General features: G+C 40.4%; 1 protein-coding gene across 4 annotated transcripts in view; it reads left to right on the top strand.

Moving 5' to 3' along the window:
• CORIN (corin, serine peptidase) overlaps positions 1–27,793 on the top strand; it is a 268,724-nt gene that overhangs the window by 189,358 nt on the left and 51,573 nt on the right. For all 4 annotated transcript variants that reach the window (XM_055588487.1, XM_055588485.1, XM_055588484.1 and 1 more), the window contains 7 exons: positions 612–719; positions 8,559–8,790; positions 12,139–12,284; positions 13,423–13,530; positions 22,631–22,744; positions 23,782–23,892; positions 24,964–25,090. In XM_055588487.1, the coding sequence (XP_055444462.1) occupies positions 612–719; positions 8,559–8,790; positions 12,139–12,284; positions 13,423–13,530; positions 22,631–22,744; positions 23,782–23,892; positions 24,964–25,090 (946 nt within the window). The remainder of the gene's footprint in view (positions 1–611; positions 720–8,558; positions 8,791–12,138; positions 12,285–13,422; positions 13,531–22,630; positions 22,745–23,781; positions 23,893–24,963; positions 25,091–27,793) is intronic.

Genomic DNA, 27,793 nt, shown 5'->3' with positions numbered 1-27,793 from the left:
CTCCACATACCTTAAGGAAAAGCCATTAGGCTGACATTACTGTTGTCATTCATTTGGAAACAAGAAACCTAATTCTCAGGTCATTGCAGCTGGGCAGTGCTACTTGCCAGAGACACACCAAAAATATGGATAACAGCTGCTTACAATCCTGCCATGATAAAGTACCCTTATTATATTGATGTTGATGCCCTATTTATTATTAAGGAGAGCATTTTCCTTAGAGGGAAAACTAGAGCTGGGATCAAATGAGACTTTAAAATATTGGCGCTTCCCTCAAATTACTTGAGTTTTCTTTTGTCATCAGCTATATGCACCTGTGTAAATACAAGATGCTATCTTTTTCATGAAAAACTATAACAACCTATTTTTAAAGGGTGGGTTGCCCCTTAGTTTCTTCATTCCTGAAGAGTCCTTTTGGAATAACAGTGTTGTATTTAGCTGCAGGAAAATTAATCCAGAAAGTACCTACTCAGCTTGTGTTCAATATTTTTGGAGACGCTGGAAGGAAATCAGAGTTGTGTCCTTCCTCGGCTCTGGATCCTTCAGAAACTAGTGCTTGGAATTTACTTACTGATGCTGATGAAAGTGAATGTGCTTTCTCTCTTCTGTAGGTCAGACTCTATGTCAAGAAGGAGACCAAAGATGCCTCTACAGTTTCTGCCTTGATTCATGTAGTGGTAACTCTCTTTGTGACCCCAGCAACAGTGTGAATAATTGTAGTAAGTACAGCCTCTGACAAATGCAATCACTCTGTCAGGATATGCATTCAGCATTTTCCTCTCTCATTGATGTTAAAATGCTGAAGTCTGGAATCCCTCCAAAATATGTATATGCATATATTTTTTCTTTTTTTTTTTTTTAAAAAGGTTACATGTGGTAGCAGAAAAGAAGCAAAGTGGTCTTAATTAACTGAAATCATAAACAAATGTGTCACTGTGAATGGGCTATAAATCCATGTTGTTTAATATCATTGGCATGACTTTCCACTCAGCATCAGCTCCTATATATTATTTTCCTGGCTCCATCTGCAGGCAGATGCTATCGTTCTTCCTTTTTAAAGCCCAGCTTCAAAAGTAGAAACTTTATCTGAGAAGCAGATATAAAATTCATCTAAACAACCACATAAAACTTTGGCAGTCTGTTCTTATAATAAAATGTATTCTCACCCTTCCAGGAACTTTGCTGACCTAGAACAATCTTGTGGCTCTTGTGTTCATTTGTGTTGGTAACAAGGGAAAGGCTCCAAACGGTGTAGACAGGTGGCTTTCTCCAAACTGGCTTATAAGGAGGGATAATTAGGGGAAGATGGAATGGGCAGGGTGAGCAGAAAGACTCTCCCAAGGAATTTAAAATGAATCAGAAAGTCCCCAAAGACCCTGATTTCTAGCAACGGTATCTTACTTCTGGACTCTGCCTTCATAGTCTACTCCCTTCTTACACTCTTTAGTCCTAATTTTTGCCTCCTTGTCAGCTAGGGCTTAAGATTCAGAAGAGGTCTGTCAAGCTTTCAGTTGACAAGAAGGTGTGGCCTCTTAGCACTGATCCTGGCAGTGAAGGTCCTGGAGGCTGGGAGGTTGAAAAGCTGAAGGGTTCAGGTCCCTGGATTTGTTCAAGTTTTCGGATCCTAATTCTACTCGTGACTTTTCTGGGTCAGCATAGAGCTTATGGGTGGGGAAAGCCCATACCCCTTAGAGGACCTTTAGGGGTGAAAACAATGGGCTGGATAGGAGAGTGAGGGAGACAGCCACTTAATAACCCATCTGACAAGATTTTTTATTTTCATGAGCACTTAAGAACTGTTTGGCTGAAAGCACAATTCCCAGTCCTCCACTTCCCGTAGGCAGAGAGCAGTGCAGATAGTTACCAGTCTGACTACTAAGACATATTACCATCTTATTCACTCTAAACTCCATTAAATATATGTGTATGTGTGTATATGGTTAGAGTTTGCTTATCTCGGACTCTTCCTTGGAACTCTTTCAGAATCTTTTTTTTTTTTACTTCATTTTGAACTTGGGTTGCAGAATTTTGGACAGTGACGGTGTTGTCTCAGACATGTGTATTTTACTAAAGTTTTGAGGGTTATCTGACATAGCATGGCACTGTTAGATTAAAAAGCTTGAGAGAGCAATGTTAGCCCATATCACGTTTAGGTGGGGACTCACTAGCTGTATGTTTTCCTGTTTTCTCTATACTTGAAATATTTTAAGATTAAAAATTTTAATATCTTTTCATCTGTCAAAAGAATTTGTAGGAAGAGCACTAGATAACTTGGCTCATATATATATTCAACCAGTACTTAGCCTGTGATGTTCCAGGGACTGTGCACTTTGATGGAAAAGAAAGGAGACATGATTTCAGCCTTCCTGGAGATTACTTTTCAGTAGGGGTATCATTTACCACCTTCCCAGTCATATATATGATTTTGGTTTCCTTTTTATGTTCTTCAAATATGCTCACAATTTCCCTAGCATCTCACTGTCTCAGCAGCTTCCTCTTTCATCTCAAATGTTTTTGCCAGGCTCTCTCCATGTATATTCAGCAGACACTTGAACACCTCCTCTTCTGAGTATCAGGCACTGGGCTAGTCACTCATCCCCATTCCTTGTGTGTGATTAAAAACAGTGTATAAGCCTAACCTCCAGTTGAGAGTAAAGATGCTACTCCTTATTTTTCAAAGAGCTTCAGAATGGTGTGTGTCTACTTGGTTCTCTATAAAAACATGGACAAGCAACATCTCCCTTCAGAAAACTCTTCATCACTTGAAAATGTGATTAATCACTTAAAAATCTTTTTTGCTACCAAGAAGACACTGTTGTTATTTAGATTCTGGGGCACAAGTGAGCAACACTGTCATTCCCTGGCTTCCTGCCAGTGGAGAATATGGGTTTGGAAAATGTGGATGTTTTGTCTGGTGGAGTCAGCCTCTCTCACTGGAGTTGCTGGGAGGCTAGTTCTTAAAGGCAGTGGTTCTTGTTGTCCCATAAAAAATTATGTAACTTCCTGATTGTCCCTGAGGATAGATTGGGTGGGGCCCAGGCATCAGTATTTTTAAAATCTCCCAGGTGACCCCAGTGTGCAGTGTAAGTTGAGAATGATTGCTTTGTGGCCTGATGAAGCTGCAGAAATTAGTGACATCTTGAAAGAGGGTGTGAAAAATGTCTTCATGGTTTTTGTATTTTTCAATGGATAAGTTTCATGGTTTATCTCAGATTCCCAGAAGTGGCTACAATTTAAAAAATAAAAGCCTAAGCAATATATTTCAGATAATAATGTTCAGTGATAGGCTAGTGTCACCTTATCCACTCAGGCCCAGAATCGGTAATACGTCTGCACTCTGCTGGGAGGCAAAAGCAGATAGCTCCTTGCCTTAGGGAGTAGGAACAGGGATGTAATGTCCCCTCAGTCTGGGGTGTAGGGACTAACCCATCACTTGCACCTTGCAGTGTGCGATCCGGACAGCTGGGAAGCCTGGTGGAGGGAGCAGCTCCTGGGCATGTGTCTCTCTCTGCCTCCCTGCACCCATGACCGCTGTGGCCATGCGAAGCCAGAAACGACTGTCATGCCTCAGGGCCTCTCCTGAGTTTCCCATAGTGTTCCAGCAGTCTTTGGTTCTACATGTTTGCCCATGTACTTTAGCCTCCAACACTCATTTTTAATAACACAGAAGGAATGGGGACAAGTGACTAGTCCAGTGCTGGACACTCAGCAGAGGGGATGTTCAAATGTTTGCTGAATATATATGGAAAGGACCTGGCAAGAACATCTGTGATGAAAGAGGAAACTGATGAGACTATGAGATGCTAGGGAAACTGGGCTGAGTGTGTTTGAAGAACATAAAAAGAAAACCAAAATCGTATATATGAGTGGGAAGATGGCAGTATGATCCTCCTACTGAAAAGTTAAATCCAGGAAGAAGTAACAGCTTTGTTATTCGAATAATTTCTCAGGGGCATGTCAATTTTCTGGCCTCTCTTTGCAGTCTCTAGTTGGAGGAACAGAGAGTATAGAAGTGTAATCAGAGAGTCAATTGAGAAGAATGATCTCTTTCTAAAAGCATTTTCAAGGAGTAAATAAAAAGTAATTGATTGAATTAGAATATTACCATTTGGTAACCAGGAGAATTAATAGGACAAGACATTGAGCATGGACAGGCAGCTGTAGAGATCACAAAGAGAAGTCGGTGGATGTGTCATTTGATGAAAGAACATCACAGCACCCAGAAACTTGTCCAAGTCCTGGTGAAACCTAACCAGCCTCCTGGCTTCAGGTGCCAGTGTTCAGGTAACAAGGAGTACAGGGGTACATGTTTACCTGCTTAGAGTGTTCCATTAGCAAAATCCAGACTGGCGCACTCCAAGGTCAAGTCTCCAGATTTTTCAATGCTTAAATATTAAGGAAAAATAAAGAAATAGAGGGGGAACATAGCTATTATAAGAGACTTAAATAGGTTTTCAAAAATGGGTAGTCAAACTGTAGTATGTAGGTTGTGGTACACACTTAGGTAATAAAGCTATAAAGAAGAACAAGGACGTAATGACTCTGAAACTCAGTAGTTACTTTGTGGGAGAAGGAGAAGGTTGACATATGACAGGGTATATGGAAGGGCACCTGTGATGGTCTGGTAAAGTTCAATTTCTTGACCTGAGTGGTGGTTACAAGGGTGTTCACCTTATAATAGCTCTTCAAATTATTGAAAATAATAAAGATAGAAATTTAAAATGAAAAGTGAAAGTGTTAGTCGCTCAGTCATGTCCAACTCTTTGGGAGTCCATGGACTGCAGCCAACCGGGTTTCTCTGTCCATGGGATTCTCCAGGCAAGAATACTGGAGTGGGTAGTCAGTTCCTTCTCCAGGGGATCTTCTCAGCCCAGGGATCGAACCTGGGTCTCCTGCATCTTAGATGAATACTTTACTGTCTGAGCCACAGTTTGATGCAAAGGTGAATCTGAGAATCGTATATATGCCAATGGATGTTGGAAGTGACATTTTCTCATGTAAATGACCATAACCTAATACGTGATTCCCAATGACTTAAGGTATTATGTGCGTGCTAAGTCGCTTCAGTTGTGTCCGACTCCTTGTGACCCTATGGATTGTAGCCCGCCAGATTCCTCTCTCCGTGGGATTCTCTAGGCAAGAATACTGGAGTCGGTAGCCATTTCCCCCTTCGGGGATCTTCCTGACCCAGGGGTGGACCCCACGTCTCTTATGTCTCCTGCATTGGCAGGCAGGTTCTTTACCACTATTGCCACCAAGATGTAGCATTGTTTAGTTAACAGTCCTGTCTGTGGGTTGAATTTAACAAATCTTGTTTCAGTTTGAAAGGTGGGCTATCGTTGAGACTCCATCACGACCTTTCTTTCAACAGATATCTTTTTAAACCTCCTCTATGTTCAGGATGCCCTGCTGAGCACTGAAAACATTGGAAACAGCCCGTGGGTGCTAAACGTCCTTACATGTTTGCAACATGATCGCCCTCTAGTGGCTGTTGTAAATCAGGCTCATATGTGAGTCTAATGCTTAAGATTAAAAAAAAGTTTGATACCATAAATCCCAGAATTGGAGGTTGCCAGATATCTTGAGAGTTTATCTTGCTTAGCACTCCGTGAAGAATGCCATTATGAAGGAACAAAACACAGGATTCAATCAACCTCAACGCATTCAATAAAGATCTCAGAATAGTATATGATCATAACTTAATCCTTCCATTTCCCTTGACACTGAAATATTTAAAGCCCGTATCTTATCCCAAATCAAAAGTGATACAGCCCCTACATATCAAAAGAGAGAAAAGTTGTCCACGCAATATGTTTATTAGTTAATCTCAATGAAATGAACTGATAAAAAAGTCAAAACTTGATAGGGTGGTTGAGGAAAAGAGAAAAAAAAGGTGTCTACAGGGGAAAAAAGACTGCATCAAAATATGTGTAAATGATCCCATTTTGGGGGGGTAAAATTTTAAGTATATTGAAGAAATTAGGAAAAACATAGAGGTTGAGCTGTTTCTGCTGCTTGGTCATGATAGGTTATCAAGCAACAAAAACAAGTTGAAAAGTAATAGTGATAGTACAGTTATCGTTTGGCGAAAGCATAGACATATCTCTGCCTATGCCGTAAATTCTTATGCGTATAAACATGAGCAAGTGAAAGGCCTGAAAGGATTAAAACTGTCTTTAGTTTTGAGGAAAGTTAAGAGAAAGGGAGGTGGGGAATGGAGTACTTTTCCTATATGCATCTTTTTATTGTCTTTATAACGAACATGAATTTTTTGTGTGTAATCTGAAATCAAACATTTCATGTTACTCCTCTTTCACAAATCAGAGAAGCAAGAAGTTGAACAAACCCCATCCCTCTTCCATCTCCTTCTTCTCTCTACACTGTAGGCATCCTCAGGATTACACCAGCTTTAGAGAGTTACTTCTTTCCCAGTAAACTGAGTCTTATATATGTGGTCATGAGCTTTTTAATCTGATCAGTGTCAAGCTTCCTATAGCATAGTCTCTGAAAAGTCCTCAGATTCTTTAAATCAAGAAATCATCCCAGAGCTGTTTTACTATTTCACTGTAGTCCTAATTGCTAATCTGTTTGCCTGCTTACCACTTCTTAGTTAAATAATTAAATTTAACTTGAATAATTACCCTTAAGGCATGAAGTCTTTGGTGGACCTGGCCTGATTCTACAAAGACACTCTGTTGATCACGTCTTTCCTCTGGGAATGAGGCACGTCTACAGCAGACAAGGGACAGAAAGCCTTGCTGCTGCTTTCCCCCAAATCTGTCCAAACTCCTTTTGTCCTGGGAAGTCTTCCCAAGCTGCTTCTGTCCACTTTGTCCCTCTGGGTTCAAGCATTTTGTCCAGTCCTGCTGGCCTAACCTGTTCACGTTATATCCCTGGAGACTTAGACTGCTTCAATGGCTTGGACTATATTTTGAATTATTTTTACATTTTAAAGTGCCTAGGATGGTTTCTGACACTTTCTTCCTCCTTTCCTCCCTTAATTCTCACACTATGCTTGGTGCAGACTATGAGATCAAGAAATAAGATCTCCAGGGAACTATATTTAATATCTTATAATAAACTATAAAGGAGAAGAATCTGAAAAAGAATTCATTTTAATTACATATGTAAAACTGAATCGCTTTGCTATACACCAGAAGCTAACACAACATTGTAAATGAGCTATACTTCGATTTTTAAAAAAAGAAAGTCTCATTTCACAAAAGTCTCAGAATTGTGTGGGGAAGACAAGTAAATAAGTGAAGAATAGAGCAGAGGGCCATGTGGGCATGGCAGGTATGTCCTGGAGATACTCTGGTGCTCCTTCTGGGAGTGGAAGAGGGAGAGTGGTTGGCCAGGAAGGCTTCCTGGTAGAGATGTTTGTGCTGCGTGCTGCAGACCAAGGAGAAATTAGCTTGGTGAGGAGGATGGGAAAGGATTATTCCAGGAAGCAAGTGCTGACAGGTAGAAACATGATTGCATTTGAGGGGTGATTACAAGTGTGTGAAGGAAAGAAAGAGATAAAAACTAACAGGAATCACGAAGTCATGCAATTCTTAAAATGTCTGGTGTCATCAAGCAAATATTGCTGATGAGATAGGATGGGTGATGAGGCTAGAAAGTTAGGCTGTGGTTTGGAGTGTGAAATAGCCTTGGATGCCAAGCTAAGGGTTAGGGACGATCTCTCTGGCAATGGCTATCTAATGGACCTCAGCCTCCTCTTGCCCTGGAATTGTGTAGCTTTACACGTTGATCAGTGAATCTCTGGTGGCTCAGACAGTAAAGAATCTGCCTGCAATGCAGGAAACCTGGGTTTAATCCCTGGATTGGGAAGAGTCCTTAGAGAATGGAATGGCTAAATGGCTACTCACTCCATCCAGTATTCTTGCCTGGAGAACTCCATGGACAGAGGAGCCTGGCATGTTACAGTCCATTGGGTTGCAAAGAGTCGGACACGAATGAGTGACTTTCACTTTTCACTTTCATATGTTTATTAACCACAAAACACATAGAAAAAAGTCATCTACTTGCCTCCTCAGCTAAATTCATTAATTTTTAAAAGTGGCTCGCAGGGTGATGGGGAATGCATTAGTTTAGAAGTAATGGATAAATCAGAAGATGACAAATTAAAATAAAAGGAAGCAGGAAAAGGAGTCACTTTCAGATAAGTGAAACCAAGAGGAAAATGAGGAAGACTTTCTGAAACATTCATTCAGGGCAGTGTGCTGGCAGATGCATATACAGAAATGAATCTTGGCTTGTCAAGACACCTCATGAACCACACTATTTATCTTTTGATGGCAACCTCATGTACTGCTTGCATTCTGGTCTTAAATACTTTTAAGAAAGATTCTAAAATAGACTTTAATTTTGTAAGTTGTTTTACATGTGGAAGTAAGTTGTTTTTACATTATTTATATTTATATTATTTTAATATAATATATATTATATATTTTACATTATTTATATTTATATTATAAATATAAAAATGAAATTTTATAAATAAAAATATATAATATGTATCTGTATGTGTGGCTTTTTGTTGTTGTTATTGTTAGGTCAGTGTGAACCAATTACGTTGGAACTCTGCTTGAATTTGCCCTACAACCATACAAATTTTCCGAATTACCTTGGCCACAGGACTCAAAAGGAAGCATCCATCAGCTGGGAGTCTTCTCTTTTCCCTGCACTTGTTCAAACCAACTGTTACAAATACCTCATGTTCTTTGCTTGCACCATCTTGGTACCAAAGTGTGATGAGGATACACAGCAGCGTATCCCACCTTGCAGGTAACACAGTGACATCTCCCCCAGGCATCCTCATTGTCCCTCAGGGAGAACCAAGGGAATGAAGACTTAGTCTGAGTTTAGACAAAGTACCTACTTTGCTAAGAAGCTCTGTGTTTAACAAATGACATATTAAAATGGTAAAGAAGTAGAATTCTAAAATGAGTATCTGAGTAAGAAGTCATTACTGAAGAACCAAACGAGGGGTATGAACTGCCTTTAATAATAGTTCATGGACTTTAACCAAATAAAATCACATGTTTCATTTTAGTGGATCAAAAACTGGTTTTTTAAATGTGAGACAGCAGAAGGAGGGATCTGTCTGCCTCTTGATCTAGCAGTGTTGATGTATTTAAAATGCTGCTTTCTAACTGTGTCAAAAGTTAGGAGACATCACACCAACCTCTCAGGATAGACAGGGGATGAACATAGAGTTTTTCTACCTGTTTGGGTGAAATTCAGGACAGCATTTCAAGAGGATGGCTTGGACTTAGGATATGAGTGATGTCCTGTGGTTAAGACTAGGACACTGGAGTCCATCTTCTGATTCAAGTCCTGGCTCTTTCTCTAGCTACTTGTAGCCTGAGACCATTTCTTTGAGCTCTTCCAATGCCAGTTCCTTTACTTGTAAGATCAGGATTGTGATGGTGGTTGGGTTGAGTTATTGTGAGATTAAGATTAGATGAATGTACAAAAAGGTGAAGCTTTGCCAGTCGACTGTGAGCCCAGACTAAACACTGCTCTGATGTTAGGACAGGAGCACAGCTCACTGCTTTGTGGCGGTTTGGCCTTCTTCTCTGCCGTGTGTCCTGGGTTATAGTCAGAGAATATGTGCATGCAAAGTGGCTGTCACAGAGGTGGGGCTGCTCTCAGGCTGCTTTCCATCACGGAGTGAATACACAGATGTGCCTGCCTAAATGTGAGTGGTAACTGTGAAAACCATATGTTTGGATTAGAAGTCATTCAGAACTTAAAGAAAAAGCAGTAATATCAAAACAGTGAACAGATGAGAAAACAAATTAAATACTGAATATCAAATGGATGACAAGGAAGGGTCATCTATAGAGTCAGGACAGGAAACAATAAAATTTCAAAATGACTTGGGAAACTGAACAAAAAGTACAAATAGAGTAAGACAATGTAGGCTTGTGTAAATATACTTCTGAAAATCTCTGTTAAATGCCTTTTAAAATATTACTAATAAAACATCTACCAGTTTTATGTTAACAAGTTATTTGTAAATCTTATTCCATTTTTGCTGAGCAAGGTTGATGATAGTGAATACTTACTTTTAATAGTACTTAACAAATTGTTGTATTTGATTTTCTTTTCATATGTGTATAAACATTTCCCTAACATAGTGTTCTCTGTAACAAATTTATATCCACATATAACTGATCATTTTAAGATTTAGCTTTCATATTTAAATGCCTAAGATGAGGTGGATCCTGAAATACTATACAGTGAACAATTTGGTGAACTGATTCTAGGTATTTTAGTTTTGTTTCTTAGCACATATACATCTTTCATTTTTAGTAGCTATCAAAGAGAATTTTACATTATGATATTTGTAAGAAAATATTTTTTGTATAAAGAGAGTAATATACTGATATGCTCATGGGGTTGCACATAGTTACTTTTGCCAGGTTTGTTTATTGATCTTAAAATTCAGTTTTTAAGTTGTGAATTGGAAAAAATCTAATGTTATTGAGCCCTTGCTGCTGCTGCTGCTAAGTCGCTTCAGTCGTGTCCGACTCTGTGCGACCCCATAGACAGCAGCCCACCAAGCTCCCCCGTCCCTGGGACTCTCCAGGCAAGAACACTGGAGTGGGTTGCCATTTCCTTCTCCAGTGCATGAAAGTGAAAAGTGAAAGGGAAGTTGCTCAGTCATGTCCGACTCATAGTGACCCTGTGGACTGCAGCCTACTAGGCTCCTCCGTCCATGGGATTTTCCAGGCAAGAGTACTGGAGTGGGGTGCCATTGCCTTCTCCATATTGAGCCCTTATAATGTGCTAAATACTTTAGTTGTCATCCTCAAAGTAACCTTTTGGGTTACTTTGTCTCTGTGGTTGAACACCACACAGATTATGATATGAACAAGTGTGCCATGGAGTTGTAGTGCCGTTTATTTTATTCTAGTTTATAGGGAAGAAAAAGTAGTAGAGTCAGGCAGTACCTGACTTCTGTCTGAAATAGGTATCTTTTGGTTAATTTAAAATAGCAGCAGTTGAGTTATATACACCTTTTATTAATCTGCAACAAAACTATTCAATCCAACAGATAGTTGTTAAACACTGTTGAGCTTCTCATTTTTGCCTCATATGGGAATGCCATGGCTTTGTCTTTGCCCCAGATTCCTAGGCTAAACCAGCATTAAGTTATGCTTTGTCTTAAATCTAGGCAGAGTTAAATCAAGATGGAGACTTTTCAGAAACTTCTCTGTTCAATTGCTAGCCATTCCTTATCTTGTTGATATTAACTTAGTTTAAAGTTGGAAACTTTTGAGAAATGAGAATGTTTTTAAAAGGAAATGAGAAATTTGCCTAGGAACTTACTTTGGTTATGTCTACTTAACATTTTAAAAAACTAATTTATTGGTTATATATTGAGGCAAAACTACATTTTTTTTTTTCCCATCTGAAGTAAAAAACATCTTCTTTGAGACATGCTGATGCCTCGATTTAAAATATTCTGGGTACAAATGAAGTAACACACGTTGAAACACCCAGAGCAATGCTTAGTATATCTTTTCTTTAACAAAAGCCAACACATTTAATTTTTTACCAGCTTGAGCTCAACATAGATGGGTTTGGGAGAAGCACCAAGTTTTTCAACCATATTAGTGTAAGCTGAAGTATTGCCTTTAGGGAAGCCAGGTTAAAACTTGAAATGGCCCAGTCACAGGGCACCAGAAGGGGCTGAGGGTGTTGTATAGATTCCGTGCCCTTTGGTGAGAGAGTGCCCAAAGTGATGTTGGGGACTTGCTTGAAACAAAAATGTTGGAGAATGTGTCTGACTGAAAGACAAAAGAGAAAGCAAGAAAGGTAAACTGGAGAAGGGAATCCATGTTCTGGGAACAACGCTATTTCCATTCCTGCAGTAGAGTTTTTTTTCGGTGAAACTGTGTTTTAGGAATCTAGCTCCCGTGTCATGATATCCCTTATTTTGGTTTCCCAAATACCTATTATGTGTATGTGCATCCATATATACATTGATACACACACACACTGCATACACACACCACATATATACACTGCCCCACGGCTGTACAGAATTAAGAGTCCTGTGTAGATGCCTAACATTTGGTGTAGCTATTTCTGCCTGTAATGTTGTCTTTTTTGCTCTTTTAGAGCTCTCTGTGAGCATTCCAAAGAACGCTGTGAGTCTGTTCTTGGGATTGTGGGTCTACAGTGGCCAGAAGACACAGATTGCAATCAATTTCCAGAGGAAAATGCAGACAATCAAACCTGCCTAATGCCTGATGATGAAGTCGAAGGTTAATTTTTATTAATTTTTAAATCAATTACACTGCAGTATCTAACGTGAATGAATAAATCAGCTACCTTTAGAAGTTTCTTTGTTGTTGTTTTTATTTGATTGCCAATAGAAAGGCTATGTAGGTGGTGAATCTATAAACTTGATTACATTGAAGAATTTAATACTCATCTGTTAGACACTGTATTCATTTTAAAGATAAATTGCAGAGATGACTTTATAATAATCTCCCTGTTTATTGTAAACACAACTCACAGAGTCCATTATATGTGGAAGCTGCTTTTATACTAGAGGATCTTGAAGGTAACAGTGAAGATAAAGCCATGGCTCCTTCAGTTCAGTTCAGTTCAGTTGCTCAGTCGTGTCCGACTCTTTGTGACCCCATGGACTGCAGCACACCAGGCTTCTCTGTCTATCACCAACTCCCGAAGCTTGCTCAAACTCATGTCCATCGAGTCGCTGATGCCATCCAACCATCTCATCGTCTGTCATCCCCTTCTCCTGCCTTCAGCCTTTCCAAGCATCAGGGTCTTTCCCAATGAGTCAGTTCTTCACATAAGGTGGCCAAAGTGTTGGCATTTCAGCTTCAGCATCAGTCCTTCCAACGAATATTCAGGACTGACTTCCTTTAGGATTGACTGATTTGATTTCCTTGCAGCCCAAGGGACTCTCAAGAGTGTTCTCCAATACCACAGTCCAAAAGCATTAATTCTTCGGTGCTCAGCTTCAAGCGCAAAGCATAACTTGGCCATGTGAGATGATCAGATAGAGAAATGCCTGCTCACCAGGTGGAAAGATTAGAATGGGAAACAATTTGACAAATGAAAGGAGGGCAGTTAGAAGCATTGGCTTCCTAGGATATTTCAGGCTCCAGCCTGAAATTGTCCATTCAGAAAGAGAGGTAATTGTTGGAAAGCATAAAGACAGCTAATCTGGAGAGATAATACCAAGGATAAAGGAAAAAGATGCTGAGGGCAGACAGAAGAGAACAAGTAAACTCTGGTGATTTCAGCTTGGTGAAGGACCATCCTTATCTTCAGTGATATCTTCTCCACATCATCCCACATGTAAATGAATAACATAGCTGATGAGTCTGGGTTTTGTTTGTTGGCAGTAATATGGCCCATTGCTTTTTACAGAGTGTTCACCTAGTCACTTCAAGTGCAGCTCAGGACGGTGTGTTCTGGCTTCCAGAAGATGTGATGGCCAGGCTGACTGTGATGATGATAGTGATGAAGAAAACTGTGGTATGTATGTGAGATGGCACTTTTCTCAAACATACACTAGGATAAGGGGTTGTGTTAAAATATGTCCGTTGTTTACTGACAGTTTTAAGTAGGCAATGGCACCCCACTCCAGTACTCTTGCCTGGAAAATCCCATGGATGGAGGAGCCTGGTAGGCTGCAGTCCATGGGGTCGCTAAGAGTCGGACACGACTGAGTGACTTCACTTTCACTTTTCACTTTCATGCATTGGAGAAGGAAATGGCAACCCACTCCAGTGTTCTTGCCTGGAGAATCCCAGGGACGGGGGAGTCTGGTGGGCTGCCATCTATGGGGTCACACAGAGTCGGACACAACTGAAGCGACCTAGCAGTAGCAGCAGCAGGACTGAATGTTAAGACATTTACTTCTTAAATTATCAAACAGCAAGACATGAGTTATAAGTGTTTTTCCTGTTAATTCCATTGATTTTCCCTAAATTACACTTCTGTTTATAACCTTGATGACATACTGCAAACCCTCAGTAAAATGAGAAGCTCTTCACAAATGTAAGAGATTATTTTTATTGAGAGATTCTAAAGCAGTTGTCATCTGTTATAAGATCAGGATAATGCTGTCCTTACTTATAATTCCCATATTGTTAAACAGGCATCTAGATACACAAAGACAGACTGCAGGCTCCAAAGTTTAAGTTTAATTGGGATTAAATTTCATGCCCTCTATGATTTTTGTCTCTGCCCACAGAGGATAAAACTCTTCCTGGCATTTCTGCCTTAGAGTTCCAAAATCACCATGGCAAAGGCAGGAAATGCCAACGGCAATTTAAGTGGAGCTAATTCCCATTTTACTTCCCTGCAAACCTTTGTACTTGGAACCTCAAAATGTATCAGGGAATTGAAAACAGACAATGCTCTTCACTAAGTAATATGCTGAAGTAAAGCAAAATGATTGAAGGGCTAGCCAAAGAATAGTTTGGTTATGACTCTTTAGGTTGTTCTGCTTTAAAAAACCTGACATTTTTTGCTATTGAAAACACATGAGGCAATGCATCTTTTGAAATCATTTTATTCTTTTGGCCTTTGAAGGATGAAATATTGCCTTGCTCCCCAAAATGAGTTTTCCATAGTAGACATTGCCCTTCTGGTCTAGACAAAATGTCACAAGCAATCAACTGAAATCCTATCAGCTATGATAAATATGGATAAGTGCATTTTCTAGAAAATCAGAGCTGTCAGAATGATGGTCCAATGACCAGGGGTAATTTTGTTAGGGAGGAACATACAGTTTTTTGTGAAGCTGCTGTTGCTTGCTTTGTTTGTGGTCTTTATATAAATAAATAAGTCAATACTCATTGAATAGTCCCTATATAAGTAACTCATTAAGAATCTATTGGATTTTTTTTTTTCACTAACTATGGGCTATGGTATTTTGAGGTGCAGCTTAAACTAAATTATCTTAGATTGTTCAAAGAGGTTACATGATATTCCATTGGGTGGCTAGATTGAAATTTGCAAAAGGGGACTGATTATTTGAGAAATGTAAATGCTTAGTCTCAAAAAGAGACTTCGGAAGATTAAATGGTCTAAGGTCTAGAGTATATTTGGTGAAGAAGAAATTTAAAGCTCTGTTCATTACAAATGATCCTAAAATGTCAGATTTCTAGGTAAGCTATAAGTTTCTGTGCATACTCTAATCTCACAATTACAGGCTCACCAGAACTATCGAATAAATTACCTATTCTCTATAAAACACTCAAAATACTGATGATGTTATTGAGAGTTCTAGTTGAGGAAAGTTAAAATTCAGTAATAAATTAATATATTGAGGGTATTAATTGCCCCCAACAGTATTAGTTCATGAGAAATTAATTTCTCATCATATTTTTCAAAATGACTTATAATAAATATTTTATGTACAATCCCCTTCGGAACATATGCAGGGGTTTGAATGGGCATGCCCCATGCTTCGGGAGAACACAGCACTTAAAATCAAATGAGGACGTAGAGGAAGGCCCAGCACAGAGAGAACTCCTGGGAAACCATCCACTCCCGATTTTGCCTCCTTGCTCCGTTTGTCCCTTTGTTTCCATGGGCGTGGGCAGGCGTGCCGTCTGCTAATACAAACGCCAGCTCCAGCAAAGCAGCATTTCACACCACGCTTCAGGTCTTTCTGATTTACTCTGCCCATTGTGGTGTGGAGGGCACTTAAATGCTCGGGCTTTACCGAATAATGTGACAATTAACTATTCACTTTCACATATCTGTAGCTCCTCCAGAACTTCTAACAACATAATTGGGTTTTCCCCTCAGAGCAATACTTCTTTAACTTAGTTGTAAAAGAATTGATGGGTTGGAAATGTACGCTGTGTTTCTTTGACACTTTTGCAGCAGAAAACATGGTGGTCAGAGCACGCCGTTTGTAAATACTTGTCAAATATACGCATTAAGCATTTAGCAATGGGTAATGCTAAATTCTGAAGTAGCTCCTGCTCTTGTGGTAAATTTTTGTTGTTGAAGTTGCACTGCTTCTGTAATTGTTAATGTAAACAACATTTATATTGGAAATACTGGCATTGTTAGAAATGTTTTCAGCAGTTTGTTTGGAAGCATTATGTAAATATGAACACATCATTCCAGAATTGCTTCGTGGGAGGGAAGCCTAAAGGGTAGGATTGGTTTGCAGAGTCGGTGCTGTTTCTTGTCTTAAAGTAATAATTTGTCATTAGTTGAACCTTTACTATGTAGATCAAGTTGGCTGCATGTCTAGCAAGTGGATTAAAGAGCCTTATTTTCATTCTAACCTTTCTTAAGCATTGATATCTAAGCTATGGAGATCTAATCTGGGTGGAGAAATGAATAAGAGGGGCATAAAGGAATGGCAAGCTAAAGAAAGTAACAGCAAGATTATACTTCTGAGCTTTGCCTTTACATTATAGATTTGAGCTTGAGCTTGTGAGACTGAGGTTAGCTTTTTTAGGTCTGTGTCCACAAGGAGGTGAGCTGCAGGCAGGAGTAAGGTGGTTCCTGGGCTGTGATGTGAGCAGCAGGTCCTCTCAATGGGGCAGTTAAATGAGAATAGAGTTCGAACAATTTTTCCGCATCTACTGGAGAAATAAAACCCTTCGTTACATGAATACAGCTTCACAATTACTAATCGATCACTACTTTACATAAAAGGCATTCAGCATCCAGAGAAAGATGGACAGCAATACAAATGCAAGTGTCTTGAGGGACCTTCTGTTTATCTTCAAATGATTCAAAACCATTTCATTATCTATCTTTGATCTCCTCTTGGGTGATAAAATGTAATAAAACATTTTCTTCTAACCTGAACTTCTTCTTGGAGTCAAAACCCCCTTAAAGAAATAGAATTTAATCTCTTTGTACCCCATGAACCATAGCCCGCCAGGCTCCCCTGTCCATGGAATTCTCTAGGCAAGAATACTGGAGTGGATTGCCATTCCCTTCTCCAGGGGATCTTCCCAACCTAGGGATCAAACCTGGGTCTCCCCCACTGCAGGTTAATTCTTTACCGTCTGAGCCTGAGGGAAGCCCCAACACCCCCATAGCTGTGTTTAAAGCCTTTGGCTCTGATATTGGTGGGGTTTACAGCTTGACTTTAAAGGTTTTCCAAAAGACTTTTTTTTTTTTTCCTGTTGTAAGAAATACATAAATACTTTTAAGGAGTCCAAAGAAGGACTTAACTGTTACGTTTTTTAACACTGCAGAGAGCCAGTCTCCATGCCTCTGTGTCTCTTTGTTCCTTTGCTGGTAGAAGAGACTAACTTCCTGCTCTGTGACTATATAGCGTGAGGGTTATTGTGTTCATCTCACGTTGCGTGTCCGCAAATGTACGTTCAGGACGAGACTTAGGCCTGATCTCTGATTAACTTAATTATTTCATGTTAAGGAATAGATATTCTCCTTCCCTTTAGGGAGTTCTCTGCTTGGTTAGCTCTTTGCTGTCTCCTTTGGATCTGGGACTGGCGGCCTGAAATGGCATGGCATGCTCTATGTACACCTAGTGTATATTTAGTCCCTCAGTCATGCCTGACTCTTATGACGTCATGGACTGTAGCCCACTAGACTCCTTTGTCCATGGAATTTTTCAGGCAAGAATACTGGAGTGGGTTGCCATTTCCTTCTCCCGGGATCTTCCTGACCTGACCCAGGGATCAAACCCAGGTCTCCTGCATTGCAGGGGATTCTTCATTGCTGAGCCACTAGGGAAGCCCATGTAGACCTAGAGTGCTAAGTTCCTTCAGTTGTGTCCAATTCTTTGTGACTCTATGCGCTGTGGCCGCCAGGCTCCTCTGTTCATGGGATTCTCCTGACAAGAATACTGGAATGGGTTGCCATTTCCTTCTCTAGGGGATCTTCGCAACCCAGGGATTGAACCTATGTCTCTTATGTCTCCTGCTTTGGCAGGCAGGCTCTTTACCACTAGTGACATCTGAGAAGCTCATGTAGACCTAGACTTGGATTTAAATCCTGATTTAGCACTTGGAGGCTGTGTGACTTTTGACCAGTCACATAACTTCTCTGGGCCTCAGCCTTCTCACCTGTAACAGTTAGAGAAACCTTCCTTTATCCCTCACAGCTTGGAATGCTTATAAAAAGCCTTATTCAGTCCTCAGAAGGCAATAACCAAGAGCCCACCTGGCATAGTGCTAGGAAATCCAGGAGGCATGGCCCCCCACCCCCAGGTCACCTCAGGGATCTCCCTTGAGGGAAGGAGTCTCATCTAGCTTGGTCTCTGACAGAGCAGGTCTTATACATGGCAGAAGAGAGCAGGCTGGGTGAAGTCCCTGATTTACACAGTGAACATGGACATCAGGGTGGCACCTTGTCCTGGAGGAAGTGCCTGTTTGGATGGTGAATGTCTCCATCTCCAGGATGACACACGGAGGATGGCCCCGACGCTACGATATAAAGCCCTGTCTGTTTCTTCAGGCTGCCTCTTCCCAGGGTGCTGGGCCAGCTCATGTGGAGAGGATGGCATGAAGATGCCACCCCTAAAAGGGGGAGGTGACTCAGGAATTGGGAAGTCCACTGGGGTTTTCTGGTCAGAGACGAGAGCTCTATGACTTGTGCTGGTGTTGGTTGCCCCTGACGCTTAGGCCTGGAGTCTGCGGGAGGAGCGGGAGGCAGGTCCTTTTGACCCGGCCGTTATCACAAGTACTATGGCTTTCCTTTGAGATTTGGGCTCCATAGTCAGGGGTCCCAGGCTCTGGAGGGGCCGTCATACCTGCCAGGCCTGAACCTCACTGTTCAGCTGCCGTGTTCTGCCCTGAGGTCACATCCATAGCCACTGGGACAGCTGCTGGCTGAAGATGGCTAGATCCAGCCCAGTCCAGCCTCTACCAGTGCCAGGATGCAGAAGGGCCTTTCTTCCTTGCTCTCATGAGCAGCTCCTCCATGGCAATACTTTTTTTCTTTTTTTGTGGCAATACTTTTTATCTGATATACTAATCAGGTTAGCAGCCCTGATGAACAGACCTAATTACCTTATACTTGCCTAACTGAGAGCTTCGTAAAGTACAAGAAGCATCTGTTTTAAGTTGGTTTGCTCTCTTCACCTATAATGCCAACTTTTAAAAAATTTATTTATTTTTAATTGAAGGATAATTGCTTTACAGCATTGTGTTGGTTTCTGCCAACCATCAACATGAATCGACCATAGGTATACATATGTCCCCTCCCTCTCGAACATATCTCCTACCCCATCCCACCCCTCTAGGTTGTTACAGAGCCCCTGTTTGAGTTCCCTGAGTCATAAAGTAGATCCCATGGGCTATCTACTTTACATATGGTAATATATGTTTCTATGTTGCTCTCTCCATACATCTCACCCTCTCCTTCCTTACCCTGTCCTACTGTGTCCATAAGTCTGTTCCCTATGTCTGTGAATGACAACTTTTTTGATGGAGAGACAAGGTTCCCCAGTTCAAGTGGGATCTGCCCAAGACAGGGAAGCCAGCTTCACAGAATTTTTGTGAAAATGAGAGTGAATAAGAACCCAGCAGAATGCTTAGCACACTTAGGTGATGAACCATTCTGGTTTGTCTGGTACTGCGAGCGGTTTCTTGGAAGTGGGGTAGATTGATGCTCAAACCTGCAAAGTCCCAGGAAAACTGGGATGAACTGTCACTTGAGCAACACACAGTGGGCACTGTGAGTGGCCATGGCCATGGACTCTGCGCAGGGGTGGCTGTTATCCTGACATCAACAATTATTTGATTTTATAACCTACAGCTGCATTAGACATCCCATCTTATCCATATCTGTTTTTCATTTTTAATGGAGTCATACCCTCTTCCTTTTAAAGCATAATTACACCAAAAATATCACTTTAAAGAAAGAATGGTTTCTTCACAAAATCACAGTATTGTCTTCCATGGGACTCATGTCCTGACCTTTTTTCATCCTAATTCATTTATGCTCATCATAACTCCACAGAAGAGGGCATTAGGCCGCACAAATTTTATTAGAAAAGAGAATATACAGAAGGGAAATTACTTACCAGAGAGTACTCATTTCTCCCTTATAGCAACCCTTTGTCGCAGGTGTTATTATTCCTATTTTAGAGATACGGAAACAGAGGTTCAGAGACATTAAGAAACTTATCCAAGGTCACACAGCTAATGAGGTTGAAGCTGGGGTTTAAATCCAGGTGTCTGCCTCTAAGCTCTGTTTCCCTTGCTCTTACCCCTGGCATGTGCTATGTATTCTCAACGTACAGACGGCTACAACTAAGGACTTGGACCTTCTTCCCAACTGGAGATTTCTCCATAAGGCTGCATTTGGAGCAATTTATTTTCTCCAACTCTCAGTTTCCTCACTTAGGAAATGATGATTGTAATTCTGACATTGTGGTGTTAAGAACTAAAACTATTATCTAGAATGTGGATTTAGGGTGGATAATAAGTGTTATTTCCTATTACTACCCTCTGTGAGGATGCAGATCTTCTGGACCAGTGGATTGACTTGTGTGGTCTTTTCTCAGCTCATTCCACGTGTTTAGGTTCTTTTCTGTACTCTTGTGAATAGTCAGAAAGACTCATGCTGTTTTCTCTCATCATCTGCTAGCAAGTGGTGTAGTTTGTGATGAGAGTCTCATTGTCAGAACGTTCCAGATGACGTCTGTATTCTCGGTTAGCTGAAAATTCCAAATAATATCCCCATGAGTTCCTAGAATAGATGTCCCTGGGCCTAAGACAGTTCCGGATAGTTAGTGAAGGATTCTCACTATTTATTTCTTAAAGAATTCTGTGGTCAGACACTCTCCCACTGTCATATATGTTTGAATGATGAAGCACTTTATTTTAAAAATATTTTATTGTATTTTTTATTAACCCCCCTTTTTTTTTTCAGCCATACCGTGTGGCATGTGGGATCTTAGTTCCCTGAGCAGGGATAAAACCCGTGCTCCCTGCAGTGTAAGTGCAGAGTCCTAACCACTGGACCACCAGGGAGGCCCTGAATGGTGCGACCATGCATGGTTGGTTGCTCAGCTGTGTCTGACTCTGCGTCCTGGCAGGCTCCTCTGTCCATGGGATTGCCCAGGCAAGAATACTAGTGTGGATTGTCATTTCTTCCTCCAGAGGATCTTCGTGACCTAGGGATCAACCCGCATCTCCTGCATTGCAGGTGGATTCTTTACCTGCTAAGCATCTGAAACACTTTAAACCTAACTTTTCCCATAGTAAAAATCTCTCTTCTGTGAATTTATTTTGATAATTTTTCAATGAAAATTCTTTTTTAAAGCAGCTTATTTTCCTATGAGGGACTCCAAGAAACTTGAGTCAATCATCTATGCCATTTCTCTGAATGATGTGTACCAGGTCTGATGAGAAATCGGAGAAGACAATGGCACCCCACTCCAGTACTCTTGCCTGGAAAATCCCATGGACAGAGGAGCCTGGTAGGCTGCAGTCCATGGGTCGCTAAGAGTCAGACGCAACTGAGCGACTTCACTTTCACTTTTCACTTTCATGCACTGGAGAAGGAAATGGCAACCCACTCCAGTGTTCTTGCCTGGAGAATCCCAGGGACAGGGCAGCCTGGTGGGTTGCTGTCTATGGGGTCGCACAGAGTCGGACACAACTGAAGTGACTTAGCAGCAGCAGCAGTAGCAGCTGATGAGAAACAGTGTCTTTAAAGACACTCCTTATTTCATCACTGCTTGGTGTTTCATTCACTGTAAACTAAACTACCTTTTTCTAGGAACAAGAGATTTTTTGTTTCTTACATGAAATAAAGTTCCATTTAAAATTCATATGTGTTGAGAGTCTACTGAGGGCTAGCTGCCATTCTAGGCAGGGGAGTCAAGGTGCTCGAACATGAATATATGTGGTCTCTTCCCCCACACCCTCACAACATGGTGACATTCATGGGTCCACCCTGAGTGGCGAGAACAATTAGACATTTGGCATGTTTTAGCGAACATATAAATTCACTGTCTGTGAATCAAATGACATTTATTAAGTTCATTGCAAGAGCTTGTTATTTTATAGACAGATTACCATTCAAGCTTATAGTCTTTGTGTTTATTTCTCATACAATAGATAGTTTCTAATCTTAGATTTCTGGCTACATTACTGAGGGTAATGGCTTTCATACCTGGCTCATAAACTAGTTTTGTAGATATTTGGCATAGGAGTTGCCTCTTTGGCTAAACACACAGATGGCGTTACCATTTGTTGATTGAAATTACATTTTAAGATAATATACATTTAGATCACTAGGTTTGGGCATATTTGCTTAAAAGTGTAGCTCATCGTTTTAGAGATAAGTCGTATGTGTTGGCAAATTGGCTCAGAAAGCAAAAGGAACAGCAAAAGATGAACGTTACTGTACAGTTGCTTTTTTATTTTTTTCCTGTTTCCCATATGTCACTTTTGATCTTCTCCTGGAAGAGATGTACTATTTATAATGCAATATGGAGATTACCAAGCATTTATACTTTAAAAATTACATTTTCCATGGTATACAGGAGTCAAAACTTGTTAAGGAGAAAGAAATCCTCCCTTTATATTGTCATTCTTTTTTTACTTTGTTTGAGCAAAGCCATAGTTATTTCACCTTCACATCTATTGCAAATAACCTTTCCTTCTGTCTCCAGGATGTAAGGAGAGAGATCTTTGGGAATGTCCATCCAGTAAACAGTGTTTGAAGCACACAGTCATCTGTGATGGGTTTCCAGACTGCCCGGATAACATGGATGAAAAGAACTGCTGTAAGTACTTACTGGGCATTTGTCAATGTGACATTTTATTTTCAACATTAATTACCCCTCATTTTGGATAAGTGAGAAATTTGGAAATACATGCCAAAAGCTTTTTGTATTTTCAGACTTTTCGACTAAAACTTCACTTGGAAAAATATATGCCAAATACAATCAAATGTGTAAAACATATGCATGATGATATTGGTCTAGAAGCATCCTTAGGGAGAACCAATAAGAAAAGATGGTGTCTCTTCCAGACCACTTCTCTTCCAGGCTAGGACACGAAGCCTTGGATGGCAGGGTTTGGTCAGGAACCACCTTGTAAAGTACAGCCTACAAAACCACAAGCCGAGACGCTGATTTGAGATGCCAGGTTTGCTCCTGGGCTAATAACTGTACTCAGGAAAATACAATTGTAGTGAGAAAAATGCCATGTCTTATTTAAACGACTTAGGATTCTTTCCCTGGACAGGGGCTGGTGTGGAGGCCTGAATAAAAATCGGATTCCCTTAAGAAAGGGGAAAGAAAAGTAATAGATGTTAGATAGGCAATTAAGGAGTTTGGCTATAGTTTTTAAAAACCCAAGAGAAGATTAGTGTGTGACTCTGAGAGTCACTTAATACTAGAGATTAAAAAAGATAAAACTAACCATAAATGTGGACAGAGCTGGGTTTCATCCTAGAGTGACTCCAGTCTGCTCATGCCCAGTGCTCAGCTCAAGCCACTTCAGAGTTTAGTTCTGTGCTGTCATCTTTGGCATTTCTGCTGCTCTGGGTGCCACTTTTTCAATCCTGTGGTTAGAACTAGAGAGTTTAGTCACTTGCAGATAGTAGAGCTGTTTAAATGCTTGCTGTTTGTGTGGGTGGACATCTGAGAAATGAGATCATACCAGCTTTGCTCCTCTGTATTGACTCTTACTGGAAGGCCTCGGCCCCCACATCTTTTCCTCCTTTGACGCACCTGTTGGCAAACCATGGGGTGCCTGTTAGTGAAAATCCCATCCATTCCTAAAATGTTTGTCTCCTCCCTTCTTGTTCCCCTGCCAGCGTTTTGCCAAGCTGATGAGCTAGAATGTGCAAACCACGAGTGTGTGTCACGTGACCGGTGGTGTGACGGTGAAGCCGACTGCGTAGACAGTTCCGACGAGTGGGACTGTGGTGAGCTGCTTGTTTCTGCCATCTGCTCTGACGCCTGGCAGCCATTTAAGTTAAATGAATCCTAACTGGTTTTATGGATCTTACTAACCAAGTTCATCTATTCTACTTTACTACTGTAAAAGCAGTCAGCGGTGATTTGTAATGCTGTTTCCAACTCACAGAACACGTCCCCCCAGGTTACTTCTCTATTGTCTGTCTTACATATGAAAATATTTGGGTTCAAACTTTTATGATCATATATCTTTCCATGTGAATATAATTTTAAACTCTATCATCCCCCAACTTTAACATTTATCAATAGTTGGTCATTCTTATATCACTGACACTACCTGGAATAAGATACTAACGTGGCCTTTCTGTCTGCCCTATATTCTTGCTCCAAATCCAGATGAGATTTCTATCTACTACCTTCCATGCACAGGACTTAAAGGCATCTCCCACTGGTGTCCCAATGTTGCAGTTTATAATCTTGAGTTTGGTTCATTCTGTCATCCTACACTTATCCGTCTTTCCATTCCCTTGGTCCTTATTTTGGCATCGTCTGGCCAAATCATAATTATGAAATGTATTGTCATTAATTGTGCAATGTTTCCATAAATGATCTGTGGTGTATGAAGTACAGAGGATTCTCTTTTATAAAAGAAGAATTAGCCCATATGCCACATTAATCCCAAATTAACGTCACTCACACATTTACATTCTCAAAGACCTTCTTGAAAGGAAACAATTTGACGTTACAACTAGCTCCTTCTTATGCAAATCATTGGATGAACTCCTGGGAATGGGACTGCCTCTGGCCATCTTCTAACTCATAATAAAAAGTTGAGAATTGCCTGTCTATTTCCCTGAGTCTCTAGTTCTTGGAGGGCAGACAACACGTCTAACTCATTTTCTAGTCCTCTGCCACGTGGTGATCACTATGGTTTGCAGAGCGGAAGAATTCACCAAATAGTCTTTAGCTAAAAGAAATAAAAATAAATGTCTGCCAGTAAAATAAAGCCATGTTATCATGTGGTTTCATGAGAAGAGATGTTTTAAATTAGAGTGCCCCTCCTTTTTTTCCCCACTCAGTGACCCTCTCTGCAAACGTGAACTCCTCGTTCCTGATGGCTCACAGATCTGCCACGGAACACCACGTGTGTGCGGATGGCTGGCAGGAGACCCTGAGTCAGCTGGCCTGCAAGCAGATGGGTTTAGGGTAAGGTCAGTAGTTTGTAGCCCTGATGAATTTCTCAGAGGGCTTCATGGGACTTGGCAATAATGTCTTCCTTATGAATTCAGGGTGAGTTAGTGCTCTCACACCCAAAAAGCACAGGAAATGGATCAGGTGAGAGGGCTGTTTTTAATTACCGGCACCTGCTCTGAAGAGTATGGGTTGAAAACCTACTTTAATAAAGCCTCTAAAAGTAAATGAAATGATTGTATTTTAAGGACTTCTGAAATGAAATTCTTTTATTATTTATAAAAGCATTAAGATGGTTTCTTCCGAGGAATCTGATGGGGAAATCTTGCAATTTTCCCCCAAGAGAGTATTGAAAATGCATTTTTAAGCAACACACATTTTTCAATAAGTTGAGAAATAGAACATGAAGTTGCTGGTATTTCAGTTTACCCTATGTATTGTAGAAAATGTAAATCAGGAAAGAGTTCACCATTTTTGCTTGTTAGAATGAAAAGACAGTCACTCTGGCTTTGATACACACACACTGAAATCAATACTTTGAAAGTGGGATTCTTGGTGTGTAAGGCTTTCTTTTCTAGTTCTGTTGGGATTGGAAAACAATAATTGAAAGGTCTTAGAATATATGTGTTAGTGTGTGTGTGTTTATACAATTAAACATATAAATAAACACACATATTTTTTTCTTTTACTGATGATGAATGTGAGGTTTGGGGGAAATGTAGAAATGATAGAAATAAAAAGTTATAAAATTCTAGAGTAAAAGACTGAGTTAATGTCATTTCCCAGTATTCCACTGAGCAAACTTGAAATATTTTACAATAATGAGCCATCCAATTATGGGGTAGCAACCTGCAGCACATTCTTGTTACCCCAGTTTGAAGAATTATGTAAATACTAGCATCTTCAGCCTATTTTTCCCATGTGAAGTCCTACGTCTTTGGAAAATTGAGTAACTGTTGTAATAAGAGAGCTTTAAACTTTGCCAGAGTGGAAAAATTATATTTGTCAAGATCCATTAAACTGTACATTTTCACAACTTCCTCATTGTGTCTAAATGAAAGGACTTGTGATTGTGATCAGAGATAAATTAAATGCCTTTTGGAAGAGCTTTACTTTCCTCTCGCCAGACACAAGGTAATTTCTTAATACGGAAACCTGATTACATAATGACACAAGTCCACTGAGAGTTCGAAGGGAAAGTTGGAACTACAAAGATTTTAAAACCAGAAAATTCTCTTGACAAGCCGCTCTGTTCTGTTGTAAACAGAAGGAATCATTTTTAAAATATTCTGCTTTATATTTCTCCTAATTTGGGGGATATTGAATTTAAATTTCCTATTGTGGAAAAAACACAGGTCATAAAACTCACCGTTTTAACCATTTTAAAGTGTACAATTCAGTGGCATTTAGTGTATTCATAATGTTGTGGAAACATCATCATTATCTGACTTCTTTCACTAAGCATAATGTTTTCATGCATCCATGTATCAGTGCTTTATTTCTGTTTATGGCTGAATAATATTCCATTGTATGGATACACCATATTTTAAAAATTGCTTTATCTAGTTTTATTGTTGGTTGTGCTGCGTCTTTGTTGCTGCATGGACCTTCTCTAGCTGTGGCAAGTGGGGGCTACTCTTTAGTTGCTGTGTGCAGGCTTCTCCTTGCAGTGGTTTCTCTTGTTGCAGAGTATGGGCTCTAGGGCACGTGGACTTCAGTAGTTGCAGCATGTGGGCTCAGCGTATGCAGCTCCAAGGTCTAGAGCACAGGCTCAGTAGTTGTGATGCATGGGCTTATTTGCTCCACAGCATGTGGGATCATCCTGGACCAGGGATAGAAGCAGTGTCTCTTGCATTGGCAGGCAGATTCTTGACCACTGAGCCACCATTGAAGCCCCTTATTTTAAATCCATTGATCCATTGATGAAGGATTCATTTTAGTGGTTTCTGGTTTTGGCTATTGTGTGTATATAGGAGTTTAAAAAATCTCTTTACTCCATTGTTTCATTTCTTTAACATAGTGGGAAAATTTTTACAATATCTTGGATATTTAAAATCTAGATAGACATTTGGATTTTTTAAAAGATAACTGTATTTCATAGAAGGGCTAGGAAAATTTGAGAGAGAGCAGTATAGTTGAAAAACCATAATTGTTATATGCCTGAGTTAATGGATAAGAAGTGATTCATCTTCCAAGGACGTGAGTACAAAAGTTAATATTAGGTTTCTTTTTTAATATACTTTTGGATTGCCTTTGAATTTACTCTTCAGTTTACATGGGTGGCTCATGAATTGACAGATATCTAGAAAGTCAGGCTGGGGCAGGAATAAAGATCATTGGCAGGACAAGGCCAAATTCTTACAATGGGACTAGGATACTTAGGAAGCTGTGGTTACCACTATGCTTGGAGACCAGTTGCTGTGTTGCAAACTCACAGTTCTCCCACTGGTATTTCAAATTAACACTTAAGTAATCCTGCATCTTTGAGTCATTCCCTCCAGATCCAAAGTCCCTACTACTAAGGTGTCTTTGGCCGTGACTAGTCACTGACCTATACTCCAGCTGTCAGAGAGAGGAGAGAGGAAAGAGCTGTCCTCCTTTAGCTTCTGGGGTGGAGTAGCCACTCTGTGGACCTGCCTTGGTACTGCTGAACAGAGTGTGCATCCAAATCTTGAAGTGTAAAAAATAATCCCAACTAGTTCTATTCCATATCTTTCT

Source organism: Bubalus kerabau, chromosome 7, assembly GCF_029407905.1.
Source record: "Bubalus kerabau isolate K-KA32 ecotype Philippines breed swamp buffalo chromosome 7, PCC_UOA_SB_1v2, whole genome shotgun sequence".
In the NCBI taxonomy this organism is placed as follows: Eukaryota; Metazoa; Chordata; class Mammalia; order Artiodactyla; family Bovidae; genus Bubalus; species Bubalus kerabau.
This window is presented reverse-complemented; position numbering and strand designations above follow the sequence as displayed.